Raw genomic sequence first — 18,616 nt, forward strand, 5'->3', positions numbered from 1 at the left:
GTGATCTTCCTTGGTAGTATATATGGGCTAGATAACTCTTTAACTTATCACTATCATTGTTATTCTTACAATTTTAGTTTTGTTATCTTCTAGGCTACGTGAAGCTATCTTTTTTTAAGATTTACTTTTCACCTTTCATGGTTGTAGTGCACCTAGTGTAAGAAAAATCAAATAGTTATAAAAAAAGCAACACTGTTTTCCACCTCCCAGAGACCCCACTTTCAACTCTGCTGATTCTCACATTACTTACCTCCCTATTATTAAATAACTTGCTTTAGTTTGCTGTGTGTTGGTTTTTCAATTTTAGGTATCATTTGTTGACTTGGTGGTGTGGAAATTGAGGGTGCTATTCCCATGGACACACAGATTCTTACCATTTTAAAGTTCTATATTTTAGTTATGATTTACAATAGCTCAATAGTTTTTACTTTATGTTTTTTCACAACTAGGCCATGTGGTATATATGCTTTTACGGCTTTTTTTTTTTCCTTCCGCATAACTTTTTTGGAGAAAAAAGCTTTTCTCATTTGTATTTTGTACTTGACACTAATTTCTCCCCGAGCTCTCCTTCATTTGTGCCAGCTTCCTTTCAACATGTTCAAGCTTGTTAGGTATTCATTCTTGGGGATGTCTTCTGTTTTGGTATGTTGTGGTTTGGATTGGTTTACGTCTTAGGCCTGCTACTCACCTGTTGGGTTGGTAGGTCCTCCATATTGTGTTAATCTCCTATTTCCTTCTTGATTATCACCTCTATTTACCTTCCTGAGAAAATGTGTGGGAGATAGATCTTGCATGTTTCTTGTCACACTCAATTGGGCAAGTACAGAGTTCCAGGTTGGGGAAAACTTTTCCTTAGAATGATTATTTTTTTTAATTTTTAAGTTTATTTCTTTGAGAGAGAGCAAGCAAGCAAGAAGCGGGGTGGCAGAGAGAGAGGGAGAAAGGGAATCCCAAGCAGGCTCTGCACCATCAGCACAGAACCTGACGTGGGGCTGGACCCCACGAACTGTGAGATCATGACCTGAGCTGAAACCGGGAGTCAGACGCTCAGCCAACTGAGCCACCCAAGAGCCCCTCCTTAGAATTATTTTGAAGGCATAGGCCATTCATTGTTTTCTGTCTTCTAAATGTTGAGAAATGCAATGCTATTCTGATTCTCAATTTTTTCATATGTGTCCATTCCCTCCAATTCCCACCACAGGCCTATTAGGAACCTCTCTTTTTATGTAATATTTTGGAATTTTCCCAATGATGCACTTGGGGATGGGTCATCCATTGTGCTGGGTACTTTAAACTTTTAAGTATGGAAAGTCAAGTTCTTCAGGTCTAAGAAATTTACTTATTTGTGTATTCTCTCAACTCCTTTTCTCTTTCTGAAAATTATTTGGATGTTGGACTTACTGGGTTAGTCTTCTGATATTCTTTTTTTTTTTTTTTTTTAATTTACATCCAAGTTAGTTAGCATTTTTTAATGTTTATTTTTGAGAGCGGGAGAGGGGCAGAGAGAGAGAGAAGACGATAGACGATCCGAAGTGGTCCCTGTGCTGACAGCAGAGAGCCCAGAGTGGGCCTTGGACTCACAAACTGTGAGATTGTGACCTGAGCCGAAGTTGGATGCTTAACTGGCTGAGCCACCCAGGTGTCCCTATTCTCCTGATACTCTTATATGTACTCTTGGTTTCCTATCTTCATTTTTTTTTCTGGGAGATTTCCTAAACTTTTTTTTTCTAACCTTTCTATTTAGTTTCCTTTTTTTTTCTGCTGTTACTATTTTTTTTTTTTTTATGTCCAAGAGCTTTTTAAAAAAATATTCCTTTGTTTAATATCCTTCATATTAAAGGCCTTTTCAAATTCTTGGTTGTCTGCTCTTCTTAGGAAGTGGGGCCCTAAAAAGCTGATTGGAAGGTCTATATGGGGTGGGGCTTACTGAATGTCAGCTGCTCTCCTGTGATCTGGCTGAGTTGTCACGTTGATACACAGGAACAGAATTACATTGTTACATAATTGTTACATAGGAGATCCCTGATACTGGTATTTTTAGATCTTTTAGATAGGTTAGATTCCCTCCTGAAGGCCTGTATGTCTTAGGGATGCCTAGCTGGCAGATTTCTGGGAGTAAGGTAGGGCAAGAAGGCTTTGAGGTTCAGTACATAAACTTAATACCTTTGTTTTCAGTTTTTAACTGTGCCTGATGCTCTCCAGTTAGGATAGGGTTTACCCTCTCAAGTTTTGTACCAGCTTTGGGGAGGAGCAGTTCCTTGGGTATATAAGGAGGGACGGGATCCAGTTCTTTTGGCTTCTTAGTCTTTCAGCCTGCCCTGTTTAGCCCCACCTTCATCTCCACGTTCAGTTACCTGGTGTCACTAACCCAACTTGAGCCTGTGTTCTATGATGTAAATCAAGTTGCTTTTCTTTCCTATTGCTGGTTTTAAGATTCATCTTTATCATTCATCTAAAAACTTCCCGATTTCCAAAATTTTGTTTTTATACTCCATTCTTGTGGGTTATTGCCTTTTGTTACAAATTTACTATTTTAAAATAGTAAACTTTACTATTATTAAATCGTTGTTTTAATATTTATTGTAGTAAGGTTTCAGAAGGGAACAGAGGCTATTGTGTGCACTGATTCTCTCACATTCTTTAACTGGTATTCTGCCTGAAACCTGTATACCTTATTCATTTTTCAGGCTAAGATCGCTTAATTCCATCCAGACACAGGAACTGTGTAGGTCCCCCTCTTCCTTTCTTCATATTCTTTGTTTATAGCACAGTGCAAAAATGGAGTAAATGACCTGGAAAACTTACTTTATTCCATGAAGCCTAAACTGTTGATGTCATGGTTAAAAACTCCAACAAGCACTTTGAAGTGCTCTGGCCTTGTTTTTCTGTCCCCGGACTTTGCTTTAAAACATGTGTGTGCTTTTTTTGGGTAACATGTACACTCATTTTACTGTATTACCAGTATCACAATCAAGAGCTTTATACTCGAGGTGTGTAGCCCAGTTTTAAGAACTGGAGAATTTAATGGAGATTATCTTGCCTGCACCTTGAGTTCCCAGTCTAGTTTACTGTCAAGGGGGAACACTTACGGTTTTTCCACATTATTTTGTTCTCAAGCAAGTCCCTGGCCCAAGAATTTTCTTTCCCATTTAAACTGGTTACTCTGCTTTTAAAATAACGCATCGTAAAAAACGAGGCAAAACAGTCCCTTTGCCTCCAGCTGTCTTTTTTACACAGAATGAAAAAGAGGATAGAAGAATTAAGGCTATGGAGATGCTGTTCCTTCAGAAAGGCTGGGCTAAAGTCGTGTTTTGGAGTCTGGAGACACAAGGCAAAACTGGCTATCCTGACACGCCCTCACAGTACAAAGTGTCGCTTGCTTCCGAGGGATGCCTTTCCACTCCCCACCCCGCAGCGCGGCCAGTCTGTGCTTCTCGCTCCCGCCACAAAGTTCTTTCATTCTTCGCGGGATCTGTTCGAAACGGCTGTTCTAGCTTCTCGGCTCTAGTTTGATCTGTACCCCTTCTTAAAGTTTCCGAGGCAACACTTCTGAATACTATCCGCACAATGCTGGCAGGCCCAGAGCAGCGGGGAGGGTACTCGAGGACCCGCACTCCCAGCGTGTGTGCAGGTCTCCGAGGGGACTTCGGCTCCGCCCAGGAGCGCGAGGACGGCCCGACTGCGGGCCACGCACCGGACACCCTGCATGCACTGGGGCCGGGAGATTCTTCGCGTTGATGCGCTCGGCTGTTCTTAAACCTCTCCAGCCTGGGTCTCCTCTCGACTCCAAAGTAACCCAGACCTGGCCCGCTCACGCCTCGGGGTCAACCTCTGGGTACCGGCCTCCCGAAGAGGCCACTCTTCACAGCAGCCTCAGTAGGAGACGCGCGCTCTCCTGCTTTACGGCAAGGGTGCGCGCGTTTGCGACAGCGTGACGCCGGGAAAGTTTTGGCGGGAAAAGCGCCGCATTTGGATTCCTGTGGTGGCGGGCAAAGGACGGCCTGGTGAGGAGAGGCAGCCGGTAGGGTTGGAAAGGAGTCTGGAAAAGGACTTCGGGGGTCTACATTCGTTGAGAGGGGCATGGCGAGAGAAAGTTATGGGTGACAAGCGAAGTGGATCAGAGATTCCCGCGGAGGGGCGGTTTCTGAGACTGGAGGAGTTTGGGACCAGGGGGACCCTGTTGTAGAGGGATTGGAGAGACTACCTCTCTGCCTGCTGGGGACCACAAAGGTTTGGGCGCCAGCCGTCTCGAGGGCCAGCTAGCCCTTCCTTCCGCTTCTTGGGGCAGTTTGGCCCCGCCCCAGGCTCCTCCCGGCCTTCTGGATGGCGTGGGGGTGGGAATTGGAGCTGAGCAAGGGGGGAGGAGGGGCGGCAGGCGTCGTCGGGAAACCCTGTCCTGTAGCCCGCAGCCCTTCACCTGTCTCACCCCTTCCCTTCCCCAGTCACCCCCCCCCCCAAAGCATTTGTGCCCCCAGCCTCTCAGCACAGCCGCTGCATTTCCTCGGAGGCCTGAGGGCGGCGGTTGTAGCTTCGGTTCGCGTGGGAGTGGGGAGTGTGAATTACACCACAACATGCCAGAATTTAGCATACTTGCTGGTGCTTGAGAGCCTTGGGTAAAATACGGGTGAGGCGGAGGGGGAAACCAAACTGTTAGTTACGTTGTGGGATCGTGGCAGATGGTTGAAGCTTATCCTCAGCCCCGTCTTTTCCGGGTTCCTGCCTTTTACAGCCGTGATCCATCCTGGAGTCATGGCAGTGCCCTTTGTGGAAGACTGGGACTTGGTGCAAACCCTGGGAGAAGGTGCCTATGGAGAGTGAGTTTGAGTCCTTTTACCTTGCCTTCACGCTTGCTTTCGTTTTCTGTCTGTTGTCTTGTTTGAGTACAGATTTGTTGTTTTGGAGTTGTGTATTCTATTTTGTTTTCATTTATTTATTTAGACAGGGAGTGAGCATGGTTGAGAGGCGGGGGGGGGGGGGGGCGGGAGGAGAGAGAGAGAGAGAGAGAGAGAGAGAGAGAGAGAGGGAGAATCTTACACAGGTTCCATGCCCAGTGTGGACCCAAACTTGAGGCTCGATCTCACGACCCTGGGATCATGACCTGAGTGGAAATCAAGTCAGATGCTCAACCAACTGACCCACCTAGGCACACCAGGAGTTGTTTATTATAATACAGTGGCATCTCAGAGAACAGATCTTTGCATTTGAAATCTAAGACCTTTGGGAACTAAAGCCGCATGAAATTTTGTAAGGATCAATTTTTTTCTTCCTTTTTAAAAATTTTTTTTTCTGTAAAGAAGTGGAAGAGACCTGTGAAGTCAGGTTCTCCTCCCACATATTCCTTGCTGGGTTTTAAGCATAGTGGTTAAATGAGCAAATGAACAGACTCTGGAGTCAGACTACCTGGTTTCAGATTTTCACTCTGTTACATACTAACACATTGTTTTGTGTTCTTAGGCAAGCTCCTTAATGTATCTTGTTTCCTCAGGTCTACCATGACAATAATAGTACCTACCCCATAGGTGCTTAGATCAGTTAGCACAAGCATATATAGCATGAGGTTAATAAATATTAGGTAACGTTATTAAAATCAAATAAATAGAGCATGTGTATATGTGATGTGGCCTAGAATTACTGTTAGTCCGTTTTAGTTTACTTTATCAAGCGTTTATTAAATAACCTTTAGATACACAACATAATGACTTCTGTAGAGCATTAGCCATCATACATCACATTTCAGAAAGGAGTACTGTCTGTTAACATGGCAGAAACCATTTTCTTGGCTTTTACCGGGTGGAGAAAGTAATGAAGGTAAAATTGTTGGATAAGTCAGTATTTAATCTTTTGAAGTCTTAAATAGAATTCACATGTCTTCGTTTTCCTTTTTAGAGTTCAACTTGCTGTGAATAGAAGAACTGAAGAAGCAGTTGCAGTCAAGATTGTAGACATGAAACGTGCCATAGACTGTCCAGAAAATATTAAGAAGGAGATCTGTATCAATAAAATGTTAAATCATGAGAATGTAGTGAAATTCTATGGCCACAGGAGAGAAGGCAATATCCAGTATCTATTTCTGGAGTACTGTAGTGGAGGAGAACTTTTTGACAGAATAGGTATGGAAATAAGATTTAAGATATCTATTCTACTAATTAAGTTTCTCAATTTGTTTTTTAATCTTGGATCTGCTATTTGGTCATTGTCCACTCAGAACTGCTTATGCAACAAGGAAATTACAGTAAGTTTTCTTGTTTTTGCAAATTATGTTAATACATTAAAGTATATATAGATTCATCAAGGAGAACCTTTTTCCCAAACTGTACATGTGATTTTGGTTAGGGTTGCTGTTTTCTAGAGTTTAAGAATGATAAACTAATCTCATGGTGAAGTATTGTTTTACCTATACAGTGATTTTTCTTTATAGACATTCCAGTTACATGAAATCATTGCATACATTTACAGAGCCAAAATAATAGCATGTTGTTATATTTGTTCTTTTTTGTTTCAGTGAAATAACTTGAGACATTTTTAGAATTGCTTTACCTATATTTAGTAAATTCTGTACTCGCTACTTTCAGCATTCTATGTAGATTCAAAGGCTTGATGTTTCAGAACACTGAGAAGTACGTAAAAATATATTATGTGGGTCTAAATTTATTATCTACAGCTATTGTTTTCACAGTTAAAAACTGATTATTTAGAATCTCCAGTATGTATCTCAGGAGAGAGTTCAGTGTAAAATCAAGAGGTAAAGACAGAGATCAAAATATAAAAAGAAAACTGACAATAGAACATTTTTTAATAAAACTGTAATTTTTTAATAAAACTGTATTTCCTAAAGGAACTTTCATAGCTTTGTAGTATGAGGGATTAGATGAAGTTTCATTTTGTTGTTCAATATTTGGTGATATTAGTTTATGTTTGCCCAGGCTTATACTTTGGCAATTACATTTTAGCGATGAGGAAAACAATGTCAGAGCATTTAGAAGAAATTAGGGGAGAATTGGAAAGATACCAAATAAATCATGATTAGTGTAAGATAATCAGAGGCTTTCAAGGTATGGCTTGCATTCTTGGTCTGGATAATAGTTTCTCTCTGTAGTTTTCCTGTGATGTTATTTTATCTTTGCCACATAACAGATGGGGAATGTGAGTTAATTAAGTACCATGTGAATTAACGGACACTAGAGTCTTAGTTGCTAGCGTAAGATTCTGTTTGTCAGTATACAATCACAAATGTCTAAGCTTTGATTTAGGAGACTGTGGTTGCTGCCTGATTATGTTTACATGGCAGGCTAACTTTCATTATTAATTCTTATAGAGCCAGACATAGGCATGCCTGAACAAGATGCTCAAAGGTTCTTCCATCAACTCATGGCAGGGGTGGTAAGTACAGTTGTTTCTTTTCCTTTTACATAAAATTAATATGAATGAAGTAAGTTACCAAAGTATGCCTCTCTCTGTTTCTCTTTTAGGTTTATCTACATGGTATTGGGATAACTCACAGGGATATTAAGCCAGAAAATCTCCTATTGGATGAAAGGGGTAGGTATAGCATTTTGTCACTGTTGCCTAAATTATTTTAATCTATACAAGGCAGAGTTGAAGCTTTTGCATTATTGAAAATTTACGGCAAAAAATCTGAAAAGTGTAGGAAATTTGAGACACTCAGTATATTTTACAAGCCCTTCCTGATATAGTTGTAGATGAGATAGAGAAATCTAATCTAGATGCAGGGTTAGCTCACTAAATGAATAACTGTATGAATAGTCTTAACTCTTCAGTGAATTAATAAAGGAAAGTTTATGTTGGAATACCCTGGACTATAGCCTTATCCTGTTTGTTCTAGTTAGTTAGTTAGTTAATTTTTTTTTTCAAGTTTTTATTTAAATTCCAGTTAGTTAACATAGTATAATATTAGTTTCAGGAGTAAAATTTAGTGATTCATCACTTACATACAACCCCCAGTGCTTATCATAACAAGTGCCTTCCTTAATACCCATCACCCATTTAACCCATCTCACAGCCCAACCTCCCCTCCAGCAATCCTCAGTTTGTTTTGTATGGTTAAGAGTCTGTTTTATGGTTTGCCTCTCTTCTTTTTTTCCTTATGTTTATCTGATTCATTTCTTAAAGTCTACATATGAGTGAAATCGTATGGTATTTGTCTTTCTCTGATTGACTTATTTTGCTTAGCATAATACATTCTAGTTCCATTCATGTCATTGAAGATGGCAAGATTTCATTCTTTTTTATGGCCGAGTAATATTCCAGTGTATATGTATACCACAACTTTATTCATTCATCTGTTGATGAACACTTGGGCTGTTTCCATATCTTGGCTATTGTTGAAGATGCTGCTATAAACATCAGGGTGCATGTGTCCCTTCGAATCAGTGTTTTTGTATCCTTAGGGTAAATACCTAGTAGTGCAGTTGCTGGATCATAGGGTAGTTCTTTTTTGAACTTTTTGAGGAACCGCCATACTGTTTTCTAGAGTGGCTGCACTAGTTTACATTCCCACCCACAGTGTAAGAAGGTTTCTCTTTCTCTTCATCCTGGCCAACATCTGTTATTTCCTGTGTTGTTCATTTTAGCCATTCTGACAGGTGTGAGGTGATATCTCATTGCAGCTCTGATTTCTATTTTCCTGATGATGAGTGATGTTGAGTATCGTTTCATGTTTGTTAGCCATCTGTATGTCTTCTTTGGAGAAATGTCTGTTCATGTCTTCTGCCTATTTCTTAGCTGGATTATTTGATTTTTGAGTGTTGAGTTTGGTAAGCTCTTTTTTTTTTTTTTTTTTTTTTTTTTTTTAATGTTTATGTATTTATTTTGAGAGAGAGCTTGAGTGATCAGGGGAAGGGCAGAGAGAGAGAGAGGGAGAGAATCCCAAGCAGGCCCTGCACTTACAGTAGGGCTTGATCTCACAAACCATGAGATCATGACCTGAGCCAAAATCAAGAGTCAGATAGATGCTCAACTGACTGAGGCCCAAGTTTGAAAAGTTCTTTATAGATTTTGGATGTTATTAATAACCCTTTATCAGATATGTCATTTGGAAATATCTTCTCCCATTCCAAAGGTTGTCTTTTAGTTTTGTTGATTTTTTTTCTGTGCAGAAACAATTTATTTTCTGTGCAGAAACAATTTATTTTCTGTGCAGAAACTGTTTATCTTGATGAAGTCTCAGTAATTCATGTTTGCTTTTGTTTCCTTTGCCTCTGGTGATGTGTCTCATAAGAGGTTGTTATGACTGAAATCAAAGAGGTTGTTGCCTGTGTTCTCCTCTAGGATTTTGATGGTTTCCTGTCTCACATTTAGGTCTTTGATCCATTTTGAATTTATTTTTGTATATGATGTAAGAAAGTAGTCCAGGTTCATTCTTCTACAGGTTGCTGTCCCGTTTTCCCAATATCATTTGTTGAAGAGACCATCTTTTTTCACTGGATGTTCTTTTCTGCTTTGTTGAAGATTAGTTGACCGTATAGTTGTGGGTCTATTTCTGGGTTATCTGTTCTGTTCCATTGATCCATGTGTCTGTTTTTGTGCCAGTACCATTCAGTCTTAATGATTACAGCTTTGTAATATAACTTGAAGTCCAGAATTGTGATGTCTCCAGCTTTGCTTTTCTTTTTCAACATTGCTTTGGCTATTTGGGGTTGTTTGTGGTTTTAGGATTGTTTGCTGTAGCTCTGCAAAGAATATTTGTTCTTCCAATCCATGAGCATGTAATGTTTTTCTGTTTCTTTGTGTCATCTTCAGTTTATTTCATATGTGTTCTGTAGTTTTCAGTGTACAGATCTTTTACCTCTTTGGTTAGGTGTATTCTTATGGGTTTTGGTGCAATTGTAAATGGGATTGATTTCTTGATTCCTCTTTCTGTTGCTTCTTTATTGGTGTAGAGAAATGTATCAGATTTCTGTACGTTGATTTTGTATTCTGCAACTTTACTGAATCCATGTGTCAGTTCTAACAATTTTTCAGTGGCATCATTCGGGTTTCTACATAGAATATCATGTCATCTGCAAATAGTGAAAGTTTGACTTCTTCCTTGCTGATTTGGATGCCTATTATTTCTTTTTGTTGTCTGATTGCTGAAGCTAGGATTTCTTGTATTATGTTAAATAACAATGGTGATAGTAGACATCCTTGTCTTGTTCCTGATCTTAGGAAGAAAGCTCTCAGTTTTTCCCCACTGAGGATTATATTGGCTGTGGGTCTTTCATGTATGGTTTTTATGATGTTGAGGTATGTTCCCTCTATCCCTACTTCACTGAGGTTTTGTGTTTTGTTTTTTTGTTTTTTTTTTTTTTGTTTTTTTGTTTTTTTTTTTTCCAACGTTTACTTATTTTTGGGACAGAGAGAGACAAAGCGTGAACGGGGGAGGGGCAGAGAGAGAGGGAGACACAGAATCGGAAACAGGCTCCAGGCTCTGAGCCATCAGCCCAGAGCCTGACGCGGGGCTCGAACTCACGGACCGCGAGATCGTGACCTGGCTGAAGTCGAACGCTTAACCGACTGCGCCACCCAGGCGCCCTTGTGTTTTTTTTTTAAGTGTTTATTTTTGAGAACGAGAGACAAAGAGCGAGTGCAAGTGGGGGAGGGGCAGAGGGAATGGGGGACAGAGGATCCAAAGTGGGCTGTGTGCTGACAGCAGAGAGCCTGATGCAGGGCTTGAACTCATGAACTCGGAGATCATGACCTGAGCCGAAGTCAGATGCTTAGCTGACTGAGCCACCCAGGCACCCCTCTTAAGGGTTTTCTTGTTTGTTTTTTTAGAGAGAGAACTCGAGTAGGGGAGAGAGGCAGAGGGAGGGAGAGAATCTTAAGTAGGCTCCATGCTCAGCATAAAACCCAACACGGGGCTTGATCCCACAACCCTGGGATCATGACCTGGGTCAAAATCAAGTCAGTTGCTCAGCCAACTGAGCCACCCAGGTGCCCCTATTGAGGGTTTTTATCAAGAATGGATGCTGTATGTTGTGAAATGCTTTTTCTGTCATCTACTGAGAGGATCATATGGTTCTTATCCTTTCTTTTATTAATATGGTATATCATGTTCATTGATTGCAAATATGGTATATCCTATTCATTGATTGGATGCTTTTAGTCCAAGAATAACTATGTACTATTGGATTCAATTTGCTAGTATTTTGTTGAGAATTTCTGCATCCATTTTCATCAGTGTAGAACCCAATGCAGACTCTAACTCATGAACCCTGAGATCATGACCTGAGCTGAAGTTGGACGCTTAACCAACTGAGCCACCCAGGAGCCCTTGTTTGTTCTTTTTAATCTGTTATTTGGATAGAGATGCAAGGAGTTTAGCTATATTTTATGGATGTCATGAAAACTGAGAGAGATGGATAGTGAAAGTGTTAGCTTATTAAGTCAGGATCAAAAAAGATGACAGAAATGTCTGTAGCATGAGGCAGTGATTTTTGTCTGTTTTGTTTAATGGTTATTTAGTACATTAGAATAGTGCCTGGCCAATAGTAGGCTTTCAAAAATATTGAACGAATGGATACAGCAGGCCAGAGAAGTGGGTCAGGTTTAACTTTTCCAGGACAGAAAAATCTAAAGTTCAGGATTTAGATTTTGAAAAGTAACTAAGTTTAGTTGAATCACATTATCTTTGGTAGAAAAGCAGGTTAAAAAAGACTTTTACCAAGTAACATTTCGTATTAGTCACCTGTGTGATGTAGTCAGTAGAAAACTAGGGTGATATTGAGAATGAGGAAGATACCATTCCAACACTGCTTCAGTGAGGCCATACTGGAAATAATGGGTGTCCTGGGACACTACTGTAAAAGGTATGTAGATCACTGAAGTGCTTTTACAGGACAGTGATGAGACTGGTGGAAGGGGCACAAACTATGTAAAATAAGGAATAATTGAAGGAGCCCAGGAGAACGTTACTAGTGGTTAAATACAGTTTTTCTGAACACGTTGGTGAAAACTATACAGAAGCAGTGGATTAGTGCAAGCATGGACCCTGTATTGGACCTATCCAAAAATTGAATAGGTTGCTTTGGAATGTAATAAGTTTATAACATGAGAGTCAAACACTAGATTATTAATTATCAGGGAATATTATAAAGAGAATTTAAACATTGCTTGGCTAGTTGGACCAAAGTATTTTTAAGATCTTGTCCAACCCTGACATTTAGTATTGCTGGCAGTGTTGTTCACAAGTCACTGTACTTTCTTTTCAGCCTCCTAACATTTTCCTGAACTCTGTAATTGACCTTCATACAAGGAGATAAGCTAAGAAAAGCCAGTTTATTTAATAAGTAATGGAGATGTAAATATTTGGAATAGGAAAGCTTTGTTTCCAAGCTAAAAATATTGGGTGTTTTTCTTTATAAAGATAAAAGTTAATCATGAAGTAAGATGAAAAACATAAAGAAAAAGGTAAAAAATCACCAGAAATCCATCAGTCAGTTATAACCACTGTTAAGTTTTGGTGAATATCTTTTTGATATCCTTTTATTAACCCACCTACCTAGCTACCTAAGATCCTCCTTTGGTTATTTAGCCTTTTGCAAGTAGCTTCTTAAGGCACATAGCAAACATTTAGACATTTCGAGAATTTGGTGTATGGGAAAAAAGGAACAGAATCGTTGATTGATGAGTCCCAAGAAATGAGAGCACAGCTGGAGAATTCCTTTATTTATTTATTTATTTTTTTAATTTTATTTTTTATTTTTTAAATTTACATCCAAATTAGTTAGCATGTAGTGCAACAATGATTTCAGGAGTAGATTCCTTAGTGCCCCTTACCCATTTAGCCCATCTCCCCTCCCACAACCCCTCCAGTAACCCTCACTTTGTTCTCCATATTTATGAGTCTTCTGTTTTGTCATCCTCCCTGTTTTTATATTATTTTTGTTTCCCTTTCCTGATATTCATCTGTTCTCTGTCTTAAAGTCCTCATATGAGTGAAGTCATATGATATTTGTCTTTCTCTAATTTCACTTAGCATAATACCCTCCAGTTCCACCCACGTAATTGCAAATGGCAGGATTTCATTCTTTTTGATTGCTGAGTAATACTCCATTGTGTGTGTGTATATATATATATATATATATACCACATTTTCTTTATGCATTCATCCATCGATGGACATTTGGGCTCTTTCCATACTTTGGCTATTGTTGATAGTGCTGTTATAAACATGGGGGTGCATATGTCCCTTCAAAACAGCACACTTGTATCCTGTGGATAAATGCCTAGTAGTGCAATTGCTGGGTCATAAGGTAGTTCTATTTTTAGTTTTTTGAGGAATCTCCATACTGTTTTCCAGACTGGCTGCATCAGCTTGCATTCCCACCAACAATGCAAAAGAGATCCTTTTTCTATGCATCCTCACCAACATCTGTTGTTGCTTGAATTGTTAATGTTAGCCTTTCTGACAGGTGTAAGGTGGTATCTCATTGTGGTCTTGATTTGTATTTCCCTGATGATGAGTGATGTTGAGCATTTTTTTATGTGACAGTTGGCCATTTGAATGTCGTCTTTGGAGGAGTGTATTCATGTCTTTTGCCCATGTCTTCACTGGATTATTTGTTTTTTGGGTGTTGAGTTTGATAAGTTCTTTATAGATTTTGGATACTAACCCTTTATCTGATATGTCATTTGCAAAAATCTTCTCCCATTCTGTCGGTTGCCTTTTAGTTTTGCTGATTGTTTTCTTCACTGTGCAGAAGCTTTTTATTTTGATGAGGTCCCAGTAGTTCATTTTTGTTTTTGTTTCCCTTGCTTAAGGAGACGTGTTGAGTAAGAAGTTGCTGCAGCCAAGATCAAAGAGGTTTTTTCCTGCTTTCTCCTCAAGGATTTTGATGGCTTCCTGTCTTACATTGAGGTCTTTCATCCATTTTGAGTTTATTTTTGTGACTGGTGTAAGAAAGTGGTCCAGGTTCATTCTTCTGCATGTCGCTGTCCAGTTTTCCCAGCACCACTTGCGGAAGAGACTGTCTTGATTCCATTGGATATTCTTTCCTGCTTTGTCAAAGATTAGGTGGCCATACGTTTGTGGGTCCCTTTCTGGGTTCTCTATTCTGTTCCATTGATCTGAGTGTCTGTTCTTGTGCCAGTACCATACTGTCTTGATGATTACAGCTTTGTAGTATAGCTTTAAGTCTGGGATTGTGATGCCTCCTTCTTTGGTTTTCTTTTTCAGGATTGCTTTGGCTATTCGGGGTCTTTTCTGGTTCCATACAAATTTTAGGATTATTCCAGCTCTGTGAAGAATGCTGGTGTTATTTTGATAGGGATCGCATTGAATATGTAGATTGCTTTGGGTAGTATCGACATTTTAACAACATTTGTTCTTCCTATCCAGGAGCATGGAATCTTTTTCCATTTTTTTGTGTCTTCTTCAATTTCTTTCATAAGCTTTCTATAGTTTTCAGCATATAGATTTTTCACCTCTTTGGTTAGATTTATTCCTAGGTATTTTATGGTTTTTGGTGCAACTGTAAATGGGATTGATTCCTTGATTTCTCTTTCTGTTGCTTCATTGTTGGTGTATAGGAATGCACCCGATTTCTGTGTGTTGATTTTATATTCTGCAACTTTGCTGAATTCATGAATCAATTCTAGCAGTTTTTTGGTGGAATCTTTTGGGTTTTCCATATAAAGTATCATGTCATCTGTGAAGAGTGAAAGTTTGACCTCCTCCTGGCTGATTTGGATGCGTTTTATTTCTTTGTGTTGTCTGACTGCAGAGGCTAAAACTTCCAATACTATGTTGAATAACAGTGGCGAGAGTCGACATCCTGGTCTTGTTCGTGACCTTAGGGGGAAAGCTGTCAGTTTTTCCCCATTGAGAATATTAGCATTGGGTTGTTCATATATGGCTTTTATGATCTCAAGGTATGCTCCTTCTATCCCTACTTTCTTGAGGGTTTTTATCAAGAAAGGATGCTGTATTTTGTCAAATGCTTTCTCTGCATCTATTGAGAGGATCCTATGGTTCTTGTCCTTTCTTTTATTTATGTGATGAATCACGTTAATTGTTTTTGCAGATATTGAACCAGCCCTGCATTCCAGGTATAAATCCCATTTGGGCGTGGTGAATAATTTTTTTAATGTATTGTTGGAGCCGGTTGCCTAATATCTTGTTGAGTATTTTTGCTTCCATGTACATCAGGGAAATTGGTCTGTAGTTCTCCTTTTTAGTGGGGTCTCTGTCTGGTTTTGGAATCAAGGTAATGCTGGCTTCATAGAAAGAGTTTGGAAGTTTTCCTTCCATTTCTATTTTTTGGAACAGCTTCAAGAGAATAAGTGTTAACTCTTCCTTAAATGTTTGGTAGAATTCCCCTGGAAAGCCATCTGGCCCTGGACTCTTGTTTTTTGGCAGATTTTAGATTACTAATTCGATTTCCTTACTGGTTATGGGTGTGTTCAAATTTTCTATTTCTTCCTGTTTCTGTTTTGGTAGTGTATATGTTTCTAGGAATTTGTTTCTTCCAGATTGCCCATTTTATTGGCATATAATTGCTCATAATATTCTCTTATTATTGTTTTTATTTCTGCTGTGTTGGTTGTGATCTCTCCTCTTTCATTCTTCATTTTATTTATTTGGGTCCTTTCCTTTTTCTTTTTGATCAAACTGGCTAGTGGTTAATCAATTTTGTTAATTCTTTCAAAGAACCAGCTTCTGGTTTCATTGATCTGTTCTACTGTTTTTTTGGTTTCGATAGCATTCATTTCTGCTATAATCTTTATTGTTTCCTGTCTTCTGCTGGTTTTGGGTTTTATTTGCTATTCTTTTTCCAGCTCCTTAAAACATAAGGTTAGGTTGTGTATCTGAGATCTTTCTTCTTTCTTTAGGAAGGCCTGGATTGCTATATACTTTCCTCTTATGACCGCCTTTGCTGCATCCCAGAGATTTTGGGTTGTGGTGTTACCATTTTCATTGACTTCCATGTACTCTTTAATTTCCTCTTTATCTTGGTTAGCCCATTCATTCTTTAGTAGGATGTTCTTTAGTCTCCAAGTATTTGTTACCTTTCCAGATTTTTCTTGTGGTTGATTTCGAGTTTCATAGCGTTGTGGTCTGAAAATATGCAAGGTATGACTCAATCGTTTTGTATTTACTTAGGGCTGATTTGTGTCCCAGTATATGGTCTATTCTGGAGAATGTTCCATGTGCACTGGAGAAGAATGTATATTCTGCTGCTTTAGGATAAAATGTTCTGAATATATCTGTTAAGTCCATCTGGTCCAGTGTGTCATTCAAAGCCATTGTTTCCTTGTTGATTTTTTGATGAGATGATCTGTTCATTGCTGTGAGTGGGGTGTTGAAGTCTCCTACTATTATGGTATTACTATCGATGAGTTTATGTTTGTGATTAATTGATTTATATATTTGGGTGCTTTCACATTTGGTGCATAATTGTTAGTTCTTCCTGGTGGATAGACCCCTTGATTGTGATATAATGCCCTTCTGCATCTCTTGATACAGCCTTTATTTTAAAGTCCAGATTGTTTGATATAAGTATGGTTACTCTGGCTTTCTTTTGTTGACCATTAGCGTGACAGATGGTTCTCCATCCCCTTATTTTCAATCTGAAGGTGTCTTTAGGTCTAAAGTGGGTCTCTTGTAAACAGCATATAGATGGATCTTCTTTTCTTATCCATTCTGTTACCCTATGTCTTTTGATTGGAGCATTGAGTCCATTGACGTTTAGAGTGAGTACTGAAAGATGAATTTATTGCCATGATGATGCTTGTAGAGTTGGAGTTTCTGGTGGTGTTCTCTGGTCCTTTCTAATCTTTGTTGCTTTCTTTTCTCCCCTCAGAGAGTCCCCCTTAAAATTTCTTGAAGGGCTGGTTTAGTGGTCACAAACACCTTTAATTTTTGTTTGTCTGGGAAACTTTTTATCTCTCCTTCTATTTTGAATGACAGCCTTGCTAGATAAAGAATTCTTGGCTGCATATTTTTATGATTCAGCACACTGAATATATCCTGCCACTCCTTTCTGGCATGCCAAGTTTCTGTGGATAGGTCTGCTGCAAACCTGATCTGTCTGTCTTTGTAGGTTAGGGACTTTTTTTCCCTTGCTGCTTTCACGATTCTCTCCTTGCCAGAGTATTTTGTGAATTTGACTATGATATGCCTTGTTGATGGTCGGTTTTTGTTGAATCTAATGGGGGTCCTCTGTGCTTCCTGGATTTTGATGTCTGTGTCTTTCCCCAGGTTAGGAAAGTTTTCCACTGTGATTTGCTCACATAACCCTTCTACCCCTATTTCTCTCTCTTCCTTCTCTGGGACCCCTATGATTCTGATGTTGTTCCTTTTTAATGAGTCACTGATATCTCTAATTCTTAAATTGTGCTCTTTTACCTTAGTCTCCCTCTTTTTTTCTGCTTCATTATTCTCTATAAGTTTGTCCTCTATATTGCTGATTCTCTGTTCTGCCTCATCCATCCTTGCCGCAGCTGCATCCATCCGTGATTGCAGCTCAGTTGTAGCATTTTTAATTTCATTCTGGCTATTTTTACTTCTTTTATCTCTGCAGAAAGGGATTCTAGGGGCGCCTGGGTGGCGCAGTCGGTTAAGCGTCCGACTTCAGCCAGGTCACGATCTCACAGTCCATGAGTTCGAGCCCCGCGTCGGGCTCTGGGCTGATGACTCAGAGCCTGGAGCCTGTTTCCGATTCTGTGTCTCCCTCTCTCTCTGCCCCTCCGCCGTTCATGCTCTGTCTCTCTCTGTCCCAAAAATAAATAAATGTTGAAAAAAAAAATTAAAAAAAAAAAAAAAAAGAAAGGGATTCTAATCTATTTTTGACTCCAGCTAGTATTCTTATTATGGTGATTCTAAATTCTGGTTCAGACATCTTGCTTATATCGGTGTTGGTTAAATCCCTGGCTGTCGTTTCTTTGTGCTCTTTCTTTTGGGGTGAATTCCTTCGTTTTGTCATTTTGAAGGCGGAAAATGAATTAATGAGGTAGAAAAATTGAAATTAAAAAATGTTAAAATTAAAAAATTAAAAACACGCACAGAAACAAAAATTGAATAAATGATACTAGATCCTAGGTGTGTTTTAGTTGGGTGTTGAAAGTGGTTTGACAGATTACAGAAAAAAAGAGGGGGGGGAGAAAAGGAAATCGTTTGAAAATTTGAAAAGAATACACTGAAGTAGACTAAAATGAGATGAGGGGAGTAAAACAGAATTTGAAAAATATACACAAAAGTAAAGAATATAGTAGAAAAAAATTAAAGAAAAATATTTTTAATAAAAATTGAAAACAAAATGAAATTTGTTTTTCTGTATTCAAGAAAAAGAAAAGAAACGAAAAAGAGGAAAAAGAGGAAAAAAAGGAAATCATTTAAAAGTTTGAACAAGTGAATACACTGTGGTAGACTAAAATAAAATGATGGAAGTAAAATAGAATTTGAAATAATTTACATAAAAGTGAAAAATGAAGTAAAAAATTAAAAAAAATCTATTTTTGATAGAAATTGAAAGTAAAAATGAAGTTTTTCTCTTTCTGCATTCACGAAAAAGAGAAAAAGGAAATTGTTTGAAAATTTGAAAAGGTGAATACACTGAAGTAGATTAAAATAAAATGATGGAAGTAAAATAGAATATGAAAAAATTTACACAAA

At 38.8% G+C, this 18,616-nt stretch overlaps 1 protein-coding gene across 5 annotated transcripts in view; it reads left to right on the forward strand.

The window, feature by feature from the left end:
- Positions 1-3,931: 3,931 nt before the first annotated feature.
- Positions 3,932-18,616, forward strand: part of CHEK1 (checkpoint kinase 1) — a 32,955-nt gene continuing 18,270 nt past the window's right edge. The window contains exons 1-5 of one of the 5 annotated variants that reach the window (XM_047823939.1): positions 3,932-4,004; positions 4,730-4,814; positions 5,887-6,110; positions 7,316-7,380; positions 7,470-7,539. In XM_047823939.1, coding sequence (XP_047679895.1) covers positions 4,750-4,814; positions 5,887-6,110; positions 7,316-7,380; positions 7,470-7,539 — 424 coding nt within the window. In that variant the 5' untranslated portion in view covers positions 3,932-4,004; positions 4,730-4,749. Of the gene's footprint in view, positions 4,022-4,329; positions 4,815-5,886; positions 6,111-7,315; positions 7,381-7,469; positions 7,540-18,616 lie in introns of those variants that run through there. The other 4 variants (XM_047823938.1, XM_047823941.1, XM_047823940.1 and 1 more) reach the window with 4 other exon arrangements.

This window comes from Prionailurus viverrinus, chromosome D1 (assembly GCF_022837055.1).
Source record: "Prionailurus viverrinus isolate Anna chromosome D1, UM_Priviv_1.0, whole genome shotgun sequence".
In the NCBI taxonomy this organism is placed as follows: Eukaryota; Metazoa; Chordata; class Mammalia; order Carnivora; family Felidae; genus Prionailurus; species Prionailurus viverrinus.